Source organism: Crocuta crocuta, unplaced genomic scaffold, assembly GCF_008692635.1.
Source record: "Crocuta crocuta isolate KB4526 unplaced genomic scaffold, BGI_CrCroc_1.0 scaffold172, whole genome shotgun sequence".
Classification (NCBI taxonomy): Eukaryota; Metazoa; Chordata; class Mammalia; order Carnivora; family Hyaenidae; genus Crocuta; species Crocuta crocuta.
In genome coordinates this window covers 8208000-8230025 of record NW_027528872.1, presented here as the reverse complement: position 1 = coordinate 8230025, position 22026 = coordinate 8208000, and the positions used below count along the sequence as shown (strand labels likewise).

General features: G+C 37.8%; 1 protein-coding gene across 6 annotated transcripts in view; it reads left to right on the top strand.

Moving 5' to 3' along the window:
* CCDC15 (coiled-coil domain containing 15) overlaps positions 1-22026 on the top strand; it is a 95497-nt gene that overhangs the window by 9601 nt on the left and 63870 nt on the right. For 3 of the 6 annotated variants that reach the window (XM_077756613.1, XM_077756609.1, XM_077756615.1), the window contains exons 1-8: positions 247-510; positions 851-1039; positions 6157-6306; positions 6720-6911; positions 13656-13769; positions 18724-19377; positions 20195-20317; positions 20564-20686. In XM_077756613.1, the coding sequence (XP_077612739.1) occupies positions 860-1039; positions 6157-6306; positions 6720-6911; positions 13656-13769; positions 18724-19377; positions 20195-20317; positions 20564-20686 (1536 nt within the window). In that variant the 5' untranslated portion in view covers positions 247-510; positions 851-859. Of the gene's footprint in view, positions 1-246; positions 511-850; positions 1040-6156; positions 6307-6719; positions 6912-13655; positions 13770-18723; positions 19378-20194; positions 20318-20563; positions 20687-22026 lie in introns of those variants that run through there. The other 3 variants (XM_077756612.1, XM_077756611.1, XM_077756614.1) reach the window with 3 other exon arrangements.

The window sequence follows — 22026 nt, the reverse complement described above, 5'->3', positions numbered from 1 at the left end:
AACCTTTTCCCGCAAGTTTTGGGCTGGTCTCCATCTCTGCACCAGGGGCCGGACACACCTTGACTCTCGCATTATTCAGCAGCCCCGCGAACTCACTCGTTCCCGCCCTGTTCCTTGCATCTTCTGAAGCCCCGCCCCCCGAATCCAGACACGAAGCGGAAGTGACGTTCCTGCGGAGCTCGAAGTCCCGCCCCTCACGCTTTCCCATCTCCGGGGAGGGACCACAAAACCGGAAGGGGCCGATACATGGCCACCGAAGGGCGGGGCCGGGCTTGGCGCGGCCCCCCGGCCCTACCGAAAGTGACGGTTTGCTAGAGGTGGTTACCTTGGAAGCCCGAGTAGTTTGAATGTGTGGCGACCTGTGTACCGGTAGTTGTTCGGTGCTATCTCAGCAGGACTGGGATCCCCGAGGCCTCAGAAACAGGCTTTTATCTGGCTCGGGACTCCCCGGCGTTCAGCACTTCCCCCCATAACCGGAGAGCAGTTATTTGGACTCTGCCTCAGACCCAGGTTCCCACCCGGACCCTACCAGCCGCCTTCCTCTCTGGCTGCTACGGTCGTTCCTCCCTTTCGCGGTGCCACCAGTGGGCACAGTCTTCTTTCTCTCAGTAGATCCCTTTTCTCTCCCCTCTCATCCCCGTCTCTTGCAGAAGGCAATCTTTAAACCTATCCTTTTCCTTTCTTCCCATTTCCTTCTCCAGAATTCTTGTTCTTTGACTGCCTGGCAGGCTACTTACTGCCTCCTCCCAGGCTTCTCGCCTTTTTAGGAGCCTGTCGCTCATGGATTAGGAGGTTGAGCTTTTAACGCAGTCGCTTGAAGATTTTAAGCTTCTCCTTTCTCCTAAAACAGGGGTCACAGATGCCAGGAAGGATGGCCCCCCTCAAGAAGCCTCGAAATGCCGCAAGGTTGCCCCTGGCTTTAAACCCCCTGAAGAGCAAGGACGTGTTGGCAGTGCTGGCTGAGAGGAACCAGGCTATAGTGCCAGTTGGGGCCTGGGTGGAACCTGCCTTGCCAAAAAGTTCGGAGGTCCCAGCATATGTGAGTGTCAGCTTGATGCCGATATGGTGGGGTTCCTCCCCTGTTTGTGTTTGTTCATTTGTTTCTTTGTTTATTTCTTCATATTAGCCTTCTCTAAATCCCTGGTGCTTAGATAAAGATGAACTGTCTCGGGGATGTCCTTTCTATTCCATTCTAAATAGTTCTTGCCTTAGGATTGCAGAACAAACACGTACTTGCCTAAACTTTATTTCACAGACTCTTGATTACTTGCTGTGCACCAGACATGGGCACTGTCTGTATCGTCTGGACACCCTGCAACTAGTAGAGATGACAATTGCCACACTTAAAGTAACATCAATTGATTGCTTGAATTTCAAGTTCATTAGTTGAAATGATTGATAAGTGTGTGATAGAGTCTGTAAGATTCAGATATAATGTCCATGGAGACAAGGACCTTTATATTTTGTTCATTCCTGACCTGTCCTATAGTATGGCTTGAGGAAGTATTTGTGGAATGAATGAATGTGGAAATGTAGCCTATGTTAGTCCTTAAAAAATGGAAATGCTGTCTAAGTATAGATCATAGAAGAGCATTTCAGATGAAGGGAAACTTTTGCAAAGTTTACATGTGCGCCTGTTTACATAATAACTCTCGTATGTACCAATTAACACAGGAGGACAATTTTGTAAGATTTTTGATAGTCTTTCACCAAACTGTGCCCCTTAACTATTTGTTGGAATTTTCTTGTGACATTTACCACATTATATTTATAGGAAGCTGCTTGCATATCTCCTTTTCCTGATGGAGTGTGAGTTTCCAGAACACAAGGAAAAAAATCTCATTTTTTACCATCCCCAACTTTGTCTTAGTGCCTGATAAATATAGGCACTTGGCAAATATTTATGGAATGCACAAATTGTGTGAAGGTCTTCTGAGTATCGACAAAATGCTGAACATGAGATGAAAAACAGGAGTAGTCCTTGTTCTCAGAGAAGAAACGAGACATGTTTAAAGTCTTAAATAACAAAGCAATGTCATATATTCATTTTGTTTTTTATACCTATGTACATATGTATTCATTTATTCCTCTTCTGCCTATTTCCAGAAAGGATTTTAAGTGTCTAAGTAGTATATGATTCAGTGCTATGACTGTGATACTTCAGGAAGGTAGGACTTTGGGCTGATGTGATACAGTCAAGTTTAATGAGGAATTTAGAGGGGCACCTGGGTGACTCGGTTGAGCGGCCGACTTCAGCTCAGGTCATGATCTCACGGTTGTGCGTTCGAGCCCCAGGTCGGGCTCTGTGCTGACAGCTCAGAGCCTGGAGCCTGCTTCAAATTCTGTGTCTCCCTCTCTCTTCCCCTTCCCCCCTCATGCTCTGTCTCTCTCTGCCTCTCAAAAAATAAATAAATGTAAAAAATATATAAAAAAAAGTATTTAGATAACCAAGGAAGGAGGAGGATTCTCCAGTTAAGGAGAATGTGGAGTAGGAAGTGAGCAAGGTGTATTCAGGATTCTAAGGGTAGATTAGATTGATTGGAGAGGAAAGTTTAGTAGCGGGATGGTGGTAGATAGGATTGTGGAAAATAGGAACTGTGGGGAACCACAGGAAATTTTGGATAAGGGATTGACTTCGTTCATTGTTTAATATTTACAGACAAATGTGATGATAAAACACTGTTCTGATTAGATTAATTGCTTCAAAAATTTTCTGAGGTGAGAGATAGATTGGCTCCTGTGGGGAAAAATTAGGATAGAATTGTAACAATTTAGCCATGAAGTATGGCACCAAGACTTGTTTAATGATAAGGAATAGAGAGAGAAAGCCTTAAAAAAGGGTGGTTAAAGTAGGAATGAAAAGGGATAAATGTAAGAAACATCCCAGAAGAATTAATAAAGTTTGGTACAAAGGTATTCTGGTATTTAAGTTATTGACCCCTCATTTTCATTGCTCAAATAATGACATCTTTGTAACGTAGCGTCAAAATGCCAAAAAATCACCTCAGTTTTCTTTCTATATGTTAAAAAGAATTGAGTCTCATGTTCCCAAACATTAACTCAAAATATTAGTCTTGGAAAATATATGTTTCCTTTGCCTCACTTAAAGAATTTTGATTAGTACCAGTCAATGGCAATTTGATCAAGCATCTCATAGGACTCTTTACCAATTTAGCATTGGTAATGGTAATGGCATTGGTAACAGTCTGGGGAATCCACCCTTATCAACAGATTCAGCTTCTGTCAGCTCAGAATAAATGCTGAATAGTTACTTCTAAAGTATGGTAGACCAATATCGTGCTTATTCAAAAGGGAAACTCCTAATCATTTTTGTCCCTGAAATTTCAAGGAGCCCTTAAGATTCCTAAGAATACCATAAGCTTCAACCTCCCTTTCCGTTAATTAAATTAGCATCAAAGGACACTGCTATTCTATCAGCATATGTGGCTGTCACATTATTTTATAATTTACCTGATTATCTGTTGTTGTATAACAAACTGCCCCAGATCTTAGTGGCATAAAGCAAATTATACTGTGTGTCAGGATTTAGAGCAGGGAACGGTGAGGATGGCTTGTCTACAACACAATGAAGCTTCAGTGGGGACAGCTGAAAGAGCTGGAGATGTCTGGGAGGACTATACTGGATTCTGGCTATTGGTTGGATTTCTTGTTTCCTCTTCACCTGGCCTCTACTGGGCTGTAATGTCCAGGATGGCTTTCTTACTCACATGTCTGGCACTTGGTCCAGGATGACCAGAATGGCTGGGGGATTGCTTGGACGCGTTCTCTTTCCACATGGTTTCTCTACTTGGCTAGTTTGGGCTTCCTTTCAGCATGGTGGTCTCAGGGTAGAAGTCTTACATGGTGGCTCATTTCCCCTAGGAAGTCCAAGAGCACTCCAAAAGCCATAGGTGGAAGTTGCTTTAAGACTTTGCTTGAGAAGTCATGGAGCCAATGCTTCTGCCTCATTCTGTTGGATATACAGAGCCAGACTACAGTCAGTATGGGAGATTATTACACAAGAGCATAGAAACTGGGAGGCTTGATTCACTGGGAGGAGAAGGGGAGATCATCTTTGAAGACTACTGTGAATACTAAACATAAGTTTCATCATATGTGAATTATCCAAAAATGTTCTTTGGTTGTTGTGAGAAACACTTCTTTCTATATTGTCCCCTTGGATAGTCCTTAGGTTATAAAACGTCTATGAGGATTTAGTTGTACAATTGAAACAATATGAGGAGTTAGTTGTACAATGGAAACAATATTTCCTTTTGCTTAACCCAGTATTTCTCAAATTTATTTGACTTTGGGAATCTCTTAATTTCCCAAAACATGAGACAATGTTCTTGGGTTCTGGTTGCCCTATAAAATGGTGTTTACTAAGCAAAATATGTTTCTATAATATGCTACACTCTTACCTTTGGTTTACAGTTAAGATTCACAATTTGAAATCAGTCATACACATAGTAAGATGTTTGATAATCTCAGCATGGGGGTAAAAGAGGGGCAGACAGACAATGGAAGTAAAAGGGGAAGGATGGCTTTAATTTTCTGGGGCTTGAGTTAATTTCGGTCAGTTGTTCAGGCTTTACTACAGATATCTCTCCTTTGGAATTACTTTACCCAATTGTTCTTTGATATTTGTTTTATACACTCTATTCCTATGGTATATATTCATGTAGAATATGGGATAGACTTCTTGGAAAATTTAATTTTAATTGGAATTTAAATTCTTTTGCTTTTGAGAGTTAATGACTGCCTTATGAAATATTTGAGGCACCCTTCTGAATTAGAATTTGGAATCACTGTGTTAGAAGAAGGGCTGGAGAGGAGTATGATCTTATTTATTTGAAGATTTCTTATGAAAGAGACGTAATCAAGAGAAAAGCAGTTAACAGTAGAGGGTATAAGTATTGGAGTCAGAGAAACTTGTAGGTCTGATACTTGCCTGATGTAGGATCTTGGGCTACTTAAAGATGAATCTTTCTGAGCCCCAGTTTCCTCATCTTTAATAGGAAGGATAAGAATACCTTCTCTTGGAGGTAGTTTTAGGGATTCAGTGATATGATGTGGTTAAAGTGCTTGTCTTGTAATAAATCTTTAATAATAGTAACTGCTTGGGGCACCTGGGTGGCTCATCGGTTGAGCATCTGACTCTTGGTTTCGGTTCAGGTCATGATCCCAGAGTCGTGGGATCAAGCCCCAAGTTGAGTTCTGTGCTGAGCATGGAGCCTACTTAAGATTCTCTGTCTCGCTCTGCCCCTTTTCCTTGCTTGTGCTCTCTCTCTCTCTCAAAAAAAATAGTAACTGCTTTTAATTATGCCTGTGGTTGTTATTCAAAGCTTTCAGAGGAAGTCAGTACTGATTAGGGACTCAAATGGGATAAAATGTTCTAGATTGTTTAGAATATATTTTAGATTTGGGCATTACACAGATATTGAGCACCTTTATATTCAAGGCCCTGTGTTATATACTGAGGGGGAAACAAAGGAGAATTAAATACATTTCCTGCCCTCATAGTGTACCTAATCTAATGCGGGACTTGAGGAGTATTACACTCAATGTTAATAAGACAGAGAGGTACTATAGCATAGGAGAGCTCAGAGGAAGAACTGATTATGGAAGGTAGGTGGTTATTAGATGGTCTTAAAGAATGAGTAGACCTTTACTAGATGGAGATGACAGGAAGGTTAAAAATAGAGCATAAATCTGAGTGTGAAGGCATTTTATAATAGGACATATTTGGTGAGTGGTGAGCAATTTGGTGTATCTGGACTGTCTTACTCATTTTAGAAAATGTGTAACATAAGACAGGCTTGAATTTGTTCATTAAGAATTAGTGAAGGCAACTTTAGTTATAACTAAAAGCTATAACTTTTAGTTAGTTTAGTTTTTCAATTTAGTGAAAATTAAGATTTGACTTGAGTACACAAATTCAATTTTTAGTTTATGATTTGGTTTGAGTTCTTGGTACTCATCAGCTATATCTAGATTATCAGCTCTGAACTCTTGTGATTTCCTTACTATACTGGAGATTTCAGATTATAGAACTGAATTATTTTGTCAGGATTGTATCTTGACTGCTTTGTGCTTAAAACAGTCCTAACGGGCAAAACTGCTGACATTTAAGTTTATTTTCTTTTATCTTTCAAGACTTCAGCACATATAATTGAAGAAGAACTAAAGGAACAGCTAAGAAAAAAACAAGAAGCTCTGAAGCATTTTCAGAGACAAGTCAAACACCGAGTAAATCAACAAATGAGGCTGAGAAGAAAGCAACAGCTTCAGAGATCTTATGAAGCAGTGAGTTCAAAAGAAAAGCTGTATTTTATTCTTATGTTGTTCTGGCTCATTTTTTTTGCTTTCACCAAATAATCAAAAACAATGTCAGAATTTTGGATTTGGGTTTGAATTTTGGCTTTGATGCTTATTAGCTCTGTCACCTTGGGCTTATTACTTAACTTCTCTGTACTGTAGTTTCTTTATAAAACGAGGCTATGGTACTTGTCTCACAGTGTTGTTAGGAGAATTAGACAGAATTATTAGCACATTATGGGTGCCTGGGAAATGTTAGTTTCTTTGTTTGCTAAAGCTTTCACCTTTCTGCCCTTGACCCTGACTTAAAGTCTTTTGGGATGCTTATAGGCATTATTTGATTGTTTTGGCCTGGAGTGGAATCTCACTAGAAGAATCTCAATCTTTCTTCCTTTGTGTAGGCAGAAAAAGAAGGCTCTATAGCCATGCAATCCTCAGATCCAGCACATTTAACTCCTAAAAGAACAAGTGTTTTTCCAAAGAACTTGAATGCTGCTATTGGAAGTGCTAGGTTACCTCCTTCCCAGATGCTTGGGGACGGACTAGAAGATAGAGAGAATCAGAATGAATTATTTCAACAACAAGCCCAGGCTGTAAGTACATACTCTTTTTATGCCTATGATTTTCTTTAGACACACAACATATCTAGAATATGAAATAGAGATTAGGAGGTATCACACTCAAATTCACTTTTAATTACCTTTTATTTATTTATTTATTTATTTATTCATTCTTTTTACCTTTGTAAAGTGGGGAATGGTGGAATGATGTTTATTTTTTATACATATTTTAAACTTATTTATTTTCGGTAAGACAATTTAGGACCATCTAAAGGAAGGTGCCAGAGTGTTAGAGTTAAAAACTTACGAGAGAGCTTTAAGTTAAAGAACATAGATTTTTTTCCCAATTATACTGGAATTGTGTTATGGGTAAATTATTGTTTGTGGAATATGGACAGAACTGATTCCTAACCTCTTTTGCAAAAAAGTACAGTACGTATATGGGGCATTTCATTCATTATTTTTGTCTCTTTTTCCTCTTTTCTATCCTTTAGTCTGATAATCATAACAAATAGATCTATAGGTTGAGTAATAATATGGTAAACTCTTGACATAGAATTTTTTTTGAATAACATATCCTAAGTAATTGATTTTACATATCTGTTATTTAAAAATTAACCACATGAGTAGATTCCCCCGTTCTGAAATCATGTGAGATCACACACTCAACTCTCCTTAGTGTACCTGAGCTTTTTGTCCAGGTGCTACCATATTCTTCACTGTCCAGTTGATACCGTATTCTTCAACTCTGCTCTCATTGAAAATGTATTTCTAGGGATAGTGAGAGGAGAGCAAAAGCATAGAAAATGATGATTATGCGAAAATAAAAGTTTCATAACTGCTAACGTGCTTGGTCATAAATATGAAGGGATTGTATAGTTAGTATAAATAGGGAAAGCTTTATAAGCATATACTATATTGAAATACTTAAAAATTTTTTTTCTTTGTCTAAACTATGGCTTTTTCTTGCCATTGCTTGGTTTGTAGTAATCATTTTAAAAATCATTTTTGTTTTCCTTTTTAAGGTTATGAACAATCTCTTGAGCAAACGTTTATTGAGTCAGGCACTTTATAAAGTATAAGGGGTAGGGCATTGATGTAAGGAGACACAGTTGTTGCCTTCATGGTGCTCCTGGCTGTAATGCCACTGTAGGGAGGATTTTGCTTCATCTGTATAGTACATAAATAGAACACATCAGTTCACAGATATTTCAATATGTTGTGTTTGTTAAACATTATACAAATGGAATGCAAAATAGGACCCTTCATGGGTTTACATTTCCAAATAGAAATACAAAGCTGATAGATTATCTATTGGATAACAATATAGAGATATATGCTGTCTTTGGTGATAAAGTTGCACAGTGGAATTTCAAAAATTTTTTCAAAGGAAATATTTCCTGGAAGAGGTGGAATTGAGCTGTATATCTTGAATTGGTAAGGTGAATTGAATTGGTGAATTGAAGAGAATTTTGAGATAGGAGGAACAGTTCAGAGTACAAAATATACAATGAGCTTGGTATATTTGGGAATAAGTGATGGAACCTTTCTGATTGATAGTTTATAGAGGAGGATGACAGAAAATGAGGTTAGGTAGGAGGAGATCAGGTTATGAAAAGCCTGAAATGTTACAAAATTAAAAAAAAACTTTGTACCTTGTTTTTTTCTTAAAAGATGAACTACTGAAGAATGTTCAGTGACCTAAACTAGTTTAAGCCTATAAGCTTTCACTCAAACAGCACCATGGCAATTGATGCTTTCTATTTGTTGCAGATTTAAAACAATTTTTTAAAAAACATGTTATTTTTGAGAGAGAGAGAGACTTACACGTGCATGGGAGAGGCAAAGAGAGAAAGAGACAGAAAATCCTAAGCAGGCTCAGCAGAGAGCCCAGCACAGGGCTTGAACTCAGGATGTGAGATTATGATCTGAGCAGAAAGTGAGAGTCTGACACTTAACCAACTGAGCCACCTAGTTGGTCCTTTGTTGCAGTTTTTATCCACTAGATGTCACTACGAACTAGACAGTGAGGCGTTCAAGCACTAACTCCCTTGATTTATCTAGAAGTGGTTGAGTAAATGGTGAATGTAATTCACTTTCTGGATGTTGGTGGACTTTTCAATTTTCTTGTGTCACAGAGTGATAGAAACATAGAATCCTGGAGCTGGAGAGTTTTAAAAGTTCATCTGACATATTGAAATACTTAAGGATAAAATGATTTGAATTTGGGGTATACTTCCAAGTAATGTAAAGGTGAGGTGAAATAGGGCATTATTGATAAATTAAGATTGGCCAGGAATGTAGTGGTAAAACTGGTTGGTATGTATGTGAGGTTCATTATAGCTTCAGTTTACTATATATTTTGACATTTCCAATATGTTTGAATTTACTTACATTTTTTAAAATCTTTTTTAAAGTTTATCTTTTAGTTGTTGTTGTTGTTGATAGAGAGGCAGAGAGGAAAGATCTAGAGAATACCAACCAGGCTCTTGTGCTACTAGCACAGACTTGAACTCATGAACTGTAAGATCATGACCTGAGCTGTAATCAAGAGTCTGATCCCCAACCAACTGAGCCACCCAAGAGCCCCTGAATTTATTTACATTTTTAATTAAATGTTAGGAAAGAAAAGACATTACCTAGTCTAACCTTTCTTTCTCTAAGAAATTCTTTTTATATTGTCTCTAGTTTCTGCTAGAACCCTGCCACTGTTGAACAACTGACCACTCTTGAGACTATTTCATTTTTAGAAATCTTGAAATTATTAGAAGTATTTTATCAATATACTGAGTCAAAATTTTCCTATAATTTTTACCTATTGGGCCTAGTTTTGCACTCTCAAGTAATAGAAAATAAAATACCATGGTCATCTCTAAGACACTTCAGGTATTTGATTATAGCTATCATTTCTCTCTCGTTTTTTCTATTTTTGGGAGAGAGAGAGAGTGCATGTGTTTGCACATGGGGGAGGGGCAGAGAGAGAGGGAGAGAGAGAATCTTAAAGAGCCCAATACAGGGCTTGATCTCATAACTGTCAGATTGTGACCTGAGCCAAAATCAAGAGTTGGATGCTTAGGGGCGCCCGGGTGGCTTAGTCGGTTAAGCGTCTGACTTTCGCTCAGGTCATGATCTCGCAGTTTGTGAGTTCGAGCCCCGCGTCGGGCTCTGTGCTGACTGCCAGCTCAGAGCCTGGAGCCTATTTCAGAGTCTGTCACTCCCTCTCTCTCTGACCCTCCCCTGCTCATGCTGTCTCTCTCTCTCCTAGAAATAAATAAAACATTAAAAAAAAAAAAGAGTTGGATGCTTAATCACTGAGCCTCCCAGGCACCCACCATTTTTCTCTTTTGATTTTTATATTCTTAATGCTTTCAGTCATTATAATCTTGGTTGATTTCTTCTGAACGCTAATTAGTTTTTCAATGCTCTTTCCTAATATGACCTTCAAAACTGAACATGGCACTGTACCCCAACATGTGATTTTGCTAGGACCTCTCTTATTCTGGACCCCCCACCCTAGCCTTCACTTATAATACTTTGTGTTACCTATTTATTCTAAAATAGATAAGATTGGGTACCTAAGGTTAGCCACTATAACCATAAAACTGGAAGAAATTTCAAGTGTTCCCATAAAATAGAACTAGCTTAGCCCCCTGCTTTTGTTAAGACTGATATTTATCTATAGGGATTTTCATTTTGGTTGGGAATCGAAGAACAGCTGATCATTGTTTCATTCAAACCATGTAATAATGTTTTAATTATACACTATTAAGTTTACCACTATTTCCTAGCATGGGATATCTTAGCTTTTTTTTCTCACTGGATCTTTTATTGTTTTTTATTTTTATTCTTTCCAGCCTTTTCAACCCTGGTAATGCCAATTACTTTTCATAATTAAGAAAAATTTAAGCAATGTGAAATAACCTGATAAGTTTTCTTAATCTATCACTGGAAAACTATTGTTTCAGTTAGGCTCTTTGGCTGCAAGACTTCATTTTATTTCAAGAACATGCATGGGATAATAATTACAGAATCAGAAACTCACACAAATCTAAGCTCCCTTAGGATTCTGTGGCCAGACAGTTTTTCTGGATCTGAGGTAGCTCCAGTGAGCACAACAGAATACTTTGATCTTCACATTAGTATTTAATTAACAACTTCCTTGTTGCCCGAGGACATAAGACCTTCAGTGCTAAACCTGGACAATTCCAGGCAAAGTGGGAGTGTTCCCTTTCTCTACACATATGTTTCTTTCCTGTTTGCTCCATTTTCTTCTAACTGGTGTTCTCATCATCACAGCTCTGAAACTTGGGCACACTTATGGCTCAGTTAGCCTTTTTTCTCCGTGTTGGGCCTTTTAGGTTCAGTTCCTGTGTCTGATTTCTCATACTTCCTAGTTCGTTATGTAAGATAAGGAATCTTCATTATCCTAGCCTGCCTTTTTGTGCAAGATCTAGGTTATTCGTGAGCCCATAGCCTGGGAGGCCCACTTAATAATTTGATTTGTAACACCTCCCTATTTTCTATATTTTTGTTTAATGCTTATGAATATTGTCTTTGGTCCTTGTATTTGTTTCTTGTGGCTGCTGTAACAAATTACCTCAAACTTAGCGGCTTGAAATGAATAATTAATTTTCTCAAAGTTCTTGAGTCCAGAAGTCTAAAATCAGTTTCACTGAGCCAAAATGAAGGTATCAGCAGGGCCTCTTCCACAGATTCTGGGAGAAAATTTGTTCCTTGACTCCTCTGGTTTTTGGTGTCTGCTGTCACTGCTTTGCTTGTGGTCACATCATACCGATCCCTGCTTGTCTTTACATCACCTTCTCTTCTGTGTGCCATATCTTCCTCTACCATCTCTCTCACGAGGACAGTTGGGATGGCATTTAGGGCCCATATGGATAGTCCAGGATTATCTCCTCACCTGAAGACCCTTAATTTAATAATATCTGCAAAGGCCCTTTTTTCTTATAAAGTAACATTTACAGGTTTCAGGGATTAGGACCTGGTGTCTTTAAGTGTCCATTAGCCTGTTACAGTCCTCATAGCTGGACCTTGAAAGGGCCTTCGGGTTGAGGTTTGATGAAGGGTTATGGTAATGACAGAGAAATGGAAAGTCAGTGTATATATTCCAACTGCTGGGCCAGTTGAAATATTCTGCTTAAGGGACTAAAATCAATCTGTGACTCTAATAGAGGTTTGGGCTTGTTGGGAGATGAGATTAGGTATCCTTATTTTAAATCAGTTACAATGGCTATTTTGAATCCTTGGTCACATTGTGCAAGGCAATAACATCTAGTAGGCAAAGAGTAAAAGCAGGCACATTTGTGGCTCTGTATTTTTTATAATCTTAACTGTACATATATCTCTTTTTACAGTATGATTACCTCTATCTTGACCCCTGTAGCCACTCTGCTGACTAAAGTCCTCCTATCTTAGGGGCGCCTGGGTGGCTCAGTCGGTTAAGCATCTGACTTCGCCTCAGGTCATGATCTCACGGTTCATGAGTTTGAGCCCCACATTGGGCTCTGTGTTAATGGCTCAGAGCCTGGAACCTGCTTCTGATTCTGTGTTTCCCTCTCTCTCTGCCCCTCCCTGGCTTGTGCGCTCGCTCGCTCTCTCAAAAATAAATAAACATTAAAAGTAATTTTTTAAAAATGAAGTCCTCCTTTTAGTAGAATAAAGAGTAATGTTTCAAGCTGATTTCTCTGGCTAGAGGTGTAGATCTTTAGAAGCAAGGACAAAACATAGGTGATGCGCTGTAAGGAAACTGCACTAGTAGTGAGAGTGCTTTTATCCCTAGCTCACCATTAGTAAAAACCAAAGTGTTTGTTATTTTTATCTGTAAATCATAGTTATGATTTGCCTTCAAGGGAGAATTGATATCATTAACTTTTATTGGATGGGTTAACTGGTCCTAGTTTTGCCTTCATTTTGCTGAGTAGTATAAGGATATGCTTTTCTTCCACATGATATAGTGCTCAGCCTAGAAAATGGTACTTTGTTCATTTCTGTATTTTCCTTAAGGGAACATTCTGTGCAGATTTGTGAAAAATAAAATAGGTTATGCTTTTCTGAAAAATAAAATAGGTGCTTACTGAAATGACCAGATAGATGTAAGGAATGAACACAAAGTCAATGTATTTAATATTAATACTCATTATCAGCTGTTACTTACAGTACTTGAAACAAATGGGTTCTGTTGAGATGTTAGAGTTTGTGTTCTGAGTTAAGTTAAAAAGGCTTCCTGGAAGAAGGGGGGTTTGAGAAAAGACTTTGAATAGCTATAGGTTTCAAATGCTAGGACGAAAAAGGGATTCTTGTAAATAGGAAAAAAGGATTTTAGAGGGACTAGGAATGGAGTCCTTTAGCAAGGAGTGGTAAAAGTGATTGGGCGTGCAAGGACTATTTTAAGAAATAACTCCTTATTGAGAAGATGGATTGAAGGTAAGGAATGTATCTGCTGATACTTTCTAAGTTTATTAGAACTTTTAGGTTCTAATATTTTTGTGTGTACATTCTTAATACAAAGCATATGTTGTTGAAAAATGATTTGAATAACAGCACTTAAATCAAGTTATGAAATACAGTATCTTAGAGTAATGAAAGTCATGTTGTAAAAATACTATCAGCAGACCACAGTCTCCTTTGCAGGTAATCCTCTTGTCTTAGGTCTGGCATTTTTTAATAATAGGGGCCTGTTTTCCTGTTGGAACACTTAGTGAATTTGGTATTAAAACTTTAGCCTGTTTTTGTTTGCTCTTTTTTCCCTTTTCCTGGCAGCTTAGCCAAACCATGAAACAGGCCCGTCACCGACTGGCATCATTTAAGACTGTGAATAAAAAAAATGCGTCAGTGTTTCCAGATTGTAGAAGAAAAACCTTTCCCCCCCAAGAGGTAAATTAATTTCTAATAAATTGTTTTAAGAAGTACATGTAAAGATTTATTTATATCTCAACATTATTCAGAACTGTAAAAATAACTGGAAATAACCTGAAATAGCCAATGGTAGGGAATGGTTAAAAAATTATGGTGTAGTCATATATAGCCATTCTAAAAAAAAAATCATATTTTCAGAGAATATCCAAAGACAGAAGTGTCTGTGATACAAAATTAAGTGAAAAAAGTAGGTTACAAAATTATATATGTATATTGTAAATTAAAAAGAAAAGATTCAGCCAATGTTTATGGAATGTCTGTAGTTACCAGGCATTGTTCTAGAAGCAGGACTTAGAGCGGAAAAAAAGACAAAGATCCCTTCAGGAGCATCTGTGCTAGCAGGGAAGCAAATCATAAACAAGCAAATAAATGTAGAATATAATTTCAAACAGTAAGTGTTATAAAAAAGTAAAGATAAAGAGATGGGGAGAGAATACTTTGTGCGGAGACAAAAGCCTAAAAATGAATGGACCAAGAGGTTAATACTGATTATTTCTGGTTAGTGTTATTCCAGGTGACTTTTATTTTCTTCTCTTGGTTTTCCCTATTTAAAAAGTTTTCCATAAAGTATATATTTTACTTTCTAATTAGGAATAAAATCAACACTGTTATTATTTAAAGATAAATTCTTTTGATTCAAAATACAAGATTAGAGTGAATAATTGGAATGTAAATGAAGAGCTAGACTTAAAAGGATATTTAAGGCTACACTTGTAAAATGACGTTGTTCTGTGCCTGTTTATTTCAGTGTTCACAAATTTGGATGCTAAAAACAAACTCATGTATTTTCCTGTGTTTGCTTAATTTTGTCAAGTTTTGATAGGCAGCATCTAATAAAATGGACCATCTCATCTTTTTTACTTTTTTTTGTGTGTGTGGACCTCATCACCTCTGTCTCTTAGTTCTTTCTTAGTTTTGATTTCTAGAGTGTGTGTGTATGTGTGTGTCTGTGTATAATATTTTTATATTTTTTCTTAAGTGTCTCAACACAATCATCAAAAACATTTGTCTTTTATATATTTGTAATTTGTAGAATACTAACCTATGTTTCCCTCTTCAGTGATAATAAGACATTTATAATAGTTAAATGTATAAATATATGATGTGTATCACAAATGGCATTCCATCCCAGGTGCATTCAATATAGTTACCCTTTTATAGCATTGCCTTGTTAGGACTCTCAAGATAGAATTTGTTTTGTACCAAAATTCTTCTCAGTGGCTATGTTTGGACAGTGACTTTGGTTATCAGATCCTAGAGACTGATATTTTATATTGTGTGGAACATGTTCAAACCTTTCAATTGATGCTTTTCCAGAAAAAGTACTACTTACAGATCTGACTGAAATAATTATCCAATAGAAGGGAGAAGGATTAAGTCTGAGATAACATCCTTGTATAAACCAGCTTAATACGTCAGAGATGTCATTAAATGTAATTCGTGATGATGATGATGATGATAATGATGATGAATTCAGACTTGCTGCTTGCTGCTTCCAAAGAGTACATGTGTATTTTTCAGCTAAAACATTAGAAACAAATCACCATAGAAATGAGAATGATGTAAGAAATTAGTGAAATTTTTCATATTTCTTATATCATGTATGTGGTCTTTCTCTCAATTCTGAATAGTTTTCTACCCCCTTGGTTTTGTGAAGTGGAAATCTGCCAGTCAGAAAGGACAGTCTGTAACCTAGTTGAACTCTGGTTTCATTTCCTTGTTAGACTTCTGTTTACTGACCTTAGAATCTGTCTGGTTGTTTTTGTTATTCCAGATTTGGAGATATAGTCAGAAGATATACTTGCTTGCCCACTGTTGGGTCACCAAGATAAAATCATAAGCCTCCTAAAATTGTTACTGGCTGGCATAGGAACAAATGGTCATTTATAAGGTTAATATATTCTCCTACCAGCCTATTTCCCTCCATATGTTTGATATGTGATGATTTGTTAGTAAATCTGAAGTAGAACTACTTGTTTTTCTTTATTCTGTATTAAACCACCATAATCTGCTAAAATTACTTCAGATCTTTCACAAAAACTCAACCCAGTGAGCATATTACTTTCTGTAGACCATTTATATTTGTATTATTTTATTTTTTTAGAAAACACTTTGTAGGAAACCATCATCCCTCAAGATGAATATAGGAAAAAGGACAATTGCCCTTTAAGTTTCATCAAGGTCTTTGGACTTTTAACTACTTTGCATTACCAGAAATTTATAGAAAATCAGGGAGGGAAATGTAGAGTAGGAGGAAAAAATAATGGCTTGTTAGAGCCATCCACAGCTAATTAAAGTTGGGCTTAAGGGTTAAAATTCTACTGTCCAGTAATGTTTTCCTTTCTAACAGTTTTATTGAGATATAATTTATATACCACACAGTTTACCCACTTAAAGTATACATTTCAAGTAGTTTTTAGTGTATTCACAGGTTTGTGCAATTGTCAACATAATCTAGTGTTTATAACACTTTCTTCACTCCTAAAAGAAACCATATTCTCATTAATTGTCACTTCCTGTTCCCTCCCTTTCTTTACCCCCAGTCCTAAGTAACTACTAATCTATTTTCTGTCACTATATAGATTTGCTTATTTCTGGGCATTTCATCTAAATGGAATCATATAACATATGGTCTTTTGTGACCTGGTTTCTTTCATTTTGCATAATGTTTTCAAAGGTTATTTTTGTAGAATGTATCAGGACTTCATTCCTTTTTATTGTTGAATAATATTCCTTTTATGGCTCTATCACATTTGGTATATCCATTCAGCAGTTGATGGACCTCTTGGCTTTTATGAATACCTGTGCTACAAACACTTGTATACATGTTTTTGTGTGGATATTCCTTTCTTTAGTAGTGAAATTTGGAGGTTATAGGGAAACTCTGTGTTTGTCATTTTGAGGAACCGCCAAGCTGTTTTCCATCAGCAGTGTATGTGGGTTCCAATTTCTCCACATCCTCCTCAATGCTTCTTTTTGCCCTTCTTTTTGATTATTGCCATCTTAGTGGTATGAAGTGATATCTCACTGTACTTTTGATTTGTGTTTTCCTTATGCCTTAAGATCTTGAGTATCTTTTCATGTGCTTATTGCCCCATTTATACGTCTCTTATGGAGAAAGTGTATAGTCAAATGTGGTGGTGCCCATTTTTTAATTGGGTTATTTGTTTTTTTATTATTGAGTTATAAGAGTTCTTTATATATTCTGGATACATGTCCCTTATCAGATACATGATTTACAAATATTTTCTCTCATTCTGTAGATTGTCATTTCACTTTCTTCATGCCATCATTTGTACAAAATTTTTAATTTTGGTGTAGTTCAATTTGTTTTTTCTTTTGTTGCTTGTGTTTTTGATTTAGTATCTAATAAACCATTGCTTAATCTTTTTTTTAAGTTTGCCTAGCCAGATGCTTAACTGACTGAGCCACCCATGTGCCCCAACCATTGCTTAATGTCAAGTCATCAGTGTTTTCTATTATGTGTTCTAAGAATTTTATAATTTTAGTTCTTACATTTAGGTCTATGATCTATGTGAGTGAATTTTTATATGTGGTGTCAGGAAGTGTTTTCACTTAATTCTTTTTGCATAGGAACATCCACTTGTTTCAGTACCATTTGTTGAAAAACTATTCTTTCTCCATTGAATTTTCTTGGCACTCTTGTTCAAAATCAGTTGACTGTAAACGTGAGGGTTTATTGATGTCTCAATATTATCTTCAGAGATCCATGAAAATTGGATGTTTTTCCATTTATTTAGATATTTTTAAATTTTGTTCAACAGTGTTTCATAGTTTTCANGGCTCGAACCCACGAACCGCGAGATCATGACCTAAGTGAAAGTCGGACGCTTAACCGACTAAGCCACCCAGGCGCCCCGTCAGTATATAGTCTTATGCTTCTTTTGTAACATCCTGTTTTTATAATATTTGATTATATTGACTTTCTAAATTATATTAAAAGTGTGCTGAAGCCTAGGATTTTATTGTAATTACATTATTTCTACTTGTAATAGGTATTTATTTTTTCATTTAAAATTTTTAAAAAATATTTATTTATTTTTGAGAGATAGAGTGATCCAGAGCATGAGCAGGGGAGGGGCAGAGAGAGAGGGAGACACAGAATCCGAACCAGGCTCCAGGCTCTCTGAGCTATCAAGCACAGAGCCTGATGCAGGGCTCTAACCCATGAACCGTGAGATCATGACCTCAACCTGAGCCAAAGTCGGATGCTCAACTGACTGAGCCACTCAGGTGCCCCTATTTTTTCATTTTTGATTGTGTGTTTTCTAAGAACCTGACTCTGAGGAATCTTCATCTATTTTTTTTTAAATTTTTTTTAATGTTTAGTTTTTTTTGAGAGACAGAGAGATACAGGGTGCATGCAGGGAAGGGGCAGAGAGAGAGGGAGACACAGAATCTGAAGCAGGTTCCTGGCTCTGAGCTGTCGGCACAGAGCCCACATGGGGCATGAACTCACGAACCATGAGATCATGACCTGAGCTGAAGTCAGATGCTTAACCAGCTGAGCCACCCAGGTGCCCCGGAATCTTCATCTATTTTGATAGATAAGAAAGGGAGAGAAAATTTGTTTGGGGGAGACCAACAGGATCTCCTTTCTGAAGACAGGGACAAGCCTTTCAGCAGAGTTCAGGTAAAGCAGAGTGAAAGGAGATAGTATAATAGAAATTAAACTAATTGTGATTTGGACTAGGACGCCAGTATTGTTGTACTGGTTTGGGATTATAGATTTTGATTTTGTTAAGTTGAGCAAAGATCCTGATTTCCCATTTTATTCTAGTAATCTGTTTGACCACTATATCTTTCTGAGATTATTTTAGGAATCTAATGGAAAACCTAGAGTGTTGCTACTACGTGGCATTCTGTATTTGATGTTTATGTTCACTTTTAGAAAATACAATTCAAAAATCCATTACTTGCTGTGATGAAAGAGGAAGAGCAAAAGAAGTTAGATCTTCAAGGCCTTCAGGATATTCTGCCAGAAGCCCAGGATTATCTTCCAGAAGCCCAAGGTGATCTGCTGAAAACCCAGGGTGATTTGACAGAAGTCCAGGGTGTTGAGCTAGAAGCCAGGAGTACTGAGCCAAGGCTCAGTACCCAGGCTGTTGAGGTGGAAGGCCAAGCTATTGAGCCTGAAGCCCAGGCTGTTGAGCCTGAAGCCCTGGCCACTGAGTCTAATGCCCAGGCTGTTAAGGCAGAAACTTGGGATATTATGCCAGAAGCCCAGAATATTGAACTAGAAGATGGGAGTGTTGTGTCTGAAGTCCAAGATTTGCTACCTGAAGAACAGTGTGTTCTTCCCAAAGACCAGAATATTCTACTCAGATGTCAGGACCAGGACTTTCTACCTAAAAACCAGGATTTTCTACCCGAAGACCAGAATATTCTACCCAGATGTCAGGACCAGAATATTCTCTCTGAAGACCAGAATATTCAATCCAAATTTCAGGACCAGGATTTTCTACCCAGAGACCAGCACCAGCATTTTCTACTCAGAGACCTGGGTGTTCTCTCCAGAGTACAAGATTTTCCACCCAGAGATCAGGTAAAAGAGAGTAGAAAGGAGTTATAACAAGAAAAAAATAGCTAGTTAAATTTTGGAGTGGGATTTGGAAGGACTAAATTGCAGCTGATTTGGAGAATCATAGTTGGAAAAAGTAGTTTTCTCAGTAATTTCTCAAAAGTCGAGGGTTCTCATTAAGTGTTGAAGTATTAGCAGCAGCATATTACCCCTGTCTGGACAGTTTACTTTTTTTCTTTTTAAATCTTCAAATTAGGAAAAATATTTCTGGCACTCATTATCTGCTTTGATAGCTGAAAGATGGAAAAAGGCATAGCCTGCAAGTGTCCAACAGTATCTTTTACTATTCAAGTTCCAAGGCCAGCCTTCTACCAGAGATCAGTTAGACAAAAATGAGAAGAAAGGAATCAATAGGAAGCAATTTATGTAGGGTCATAACTGGACTTATGTGGAACAGAGTATAGTGTTTTCTTTTATTCCATAACATGTTCAGTTAAATTCTGACCTCAGTTAACTCCAGAATTCTCACTACAGCCTGAAGTATTTCTTGGTTAACCTGTCTTTCTTAACTGAACAGTTGATATTTTTTGTTTGTTCTCTTTTTTTCTTTTAATATTTTTTTATTTATTTCTAGGAGAGAGAGAGAGAGAGCGTGAGCAGGGGAGGGTCAGAGAGAGAGTGAGACACAGACTCTGAAATAGGCTCCAGGCTCTGAGCTGGCAGTCAGCACAGAGCCCGACGCAGGGCTCGAACCCACGAACCACGAGATCATGACCTAAGCGAAAGTCGGATGCTTAACCGACTAAGCCACCCAGGCGCCCCTTGTTTGTTCTCTTTTTAGGAGGCGAATTTGAAGGAGCCAGCATCAATTTTGATAGACAAGAGAGGGAGAGAGGCGTTTCCCCTGGATATCCATCAGGACCTTCCACACAACTGTCAAGATCAGGCCTCCATCAGGGACAAGGTAGAACAGAAAAAGGAGAGAGACCAGCAGGCACTGAATTGTTCAGAGTTTAGTTTGGAACTTGCAGTGGTTGTTCTCAGCTAGACTTCAAAAATGACAAAAAGCATGGTTTTCTGTTTTATTCCATACATCACATTATCTTGAGTTAAAAAAAATTACTGTAAGGGTTTCAATAAAGCCTATAATTATTGCTATCATATTACTCCCACTGGACAATTTATAATTAGTGTTTTTGTTTTCTTTTAGAAAGTACGCTTCAAGGAGTTGTATTCTGGTATGTCAAGTGAGAAAGGGAGAGAAGGCTCTTCTCTGGCAAGTTATCAGTATCTGCCTCCTCAGCTCCAGGACTATACCTTCATCAGAGATCAGGTAGAGCCGAATGAAAAGGAAATAAACAGGAGATAAAGTAACTGGGGTAAAGTAACTGGGTTTTGTATATTCTCAATAATTGGTAATGTGAAGTATAGAATCAGGTGCAAAAGACCCTGGTTTAGTGAATGTATTCAATCAAATCAGTTCTGTCATTTGTAAGGTTGATAAATCACATTCATTCTTAGCGTAGAATCAGACCATTTTAGTTTACTCTGATTTACTAAGTTTACTAAGATTATGCTAAAACTTCTGCCAAAGCCCACAGTGTTACCATAAACATACCGTCCCTACATGACCAGTGCAGGAAAAAGTGGCAGATTCCAAATTACTTAATATATGAGGGGTTTGTCAGACTATTCTGTTCATGGTTTAGGATTAAAAATTCAGGTCTACAGAGTTGAGCTTAAAGTATTACATTCTTATTCAAGTGCAGATGTATCAGAATATTCTCACCTGGTGCCATTTCCCTGGAGTTCTCACCGAAGCCTATAATATTAGATTAGCACATTGCCCTGGCCAGACCATTTGTTTTCTACTTTTATTCCTTTAGAGCGTGTTTCTCAAGCTACTGCCGTCTTTTATGAGAGCAAAGAGAGAGAGAGAGGTGAATCGCCTCTGGAGTACTATTAGTATATCAGTATGTTAGGCCTAAAAGCTAGGACTGAGCCTCTCTTAGAGAACATGTAGAGCAAAACAGTGGGAGGACTGTCTCCTTCCTGAAAGAGTAACAGAGACAGAATTACTTAAGGTTTGGGTTGGAGCTTATCAAGCTAGTGTGCATGTAGGCTACATAGAGAGAAAGCTACTGGAGGGAGGCCAAGAGCATGACGTCTTCGGTTATTTCGAAATGTGCCAGACCTAAAGTCTGTCCAGGTGAGGAAGCATGCCTGTCATTGGGGTTAACCAAGGGACAGGGTTTGTGTAGTATTGATTGGTTAACAGTAAATAATTCTTTGTAAACTCATGTCCTGGAGGCTTATTTGGCTTTCTGCATTTAGTCTTATAAATACCGAAGGGCTTCTGCTCTTGGCCAGCCGAGGCAGTACACCACAACCAGGCATCCAGTCTGCAAACAAACCAGTTAGGATGAAGGACAAAACAAGTGGTTTGCCACCTCAGAACTTCCTGAACTTTACCACCTCTAGTGTTTGCGTGTGGAGTTACTGGGGACAATGAGTAGGAGTACTTGTGGAAATGACACAAGCTTGTGTTCTGGCTGTACCTTGGAAAAATGTTAGCAACATTATAAAAATACTGCTTTTGTTGCCTTATCTGCTTCCGGTTGTTGAATAAGGGGATACCCCATGCCAAAAAAAAAAAAAAAAAAAAAAGCCAAA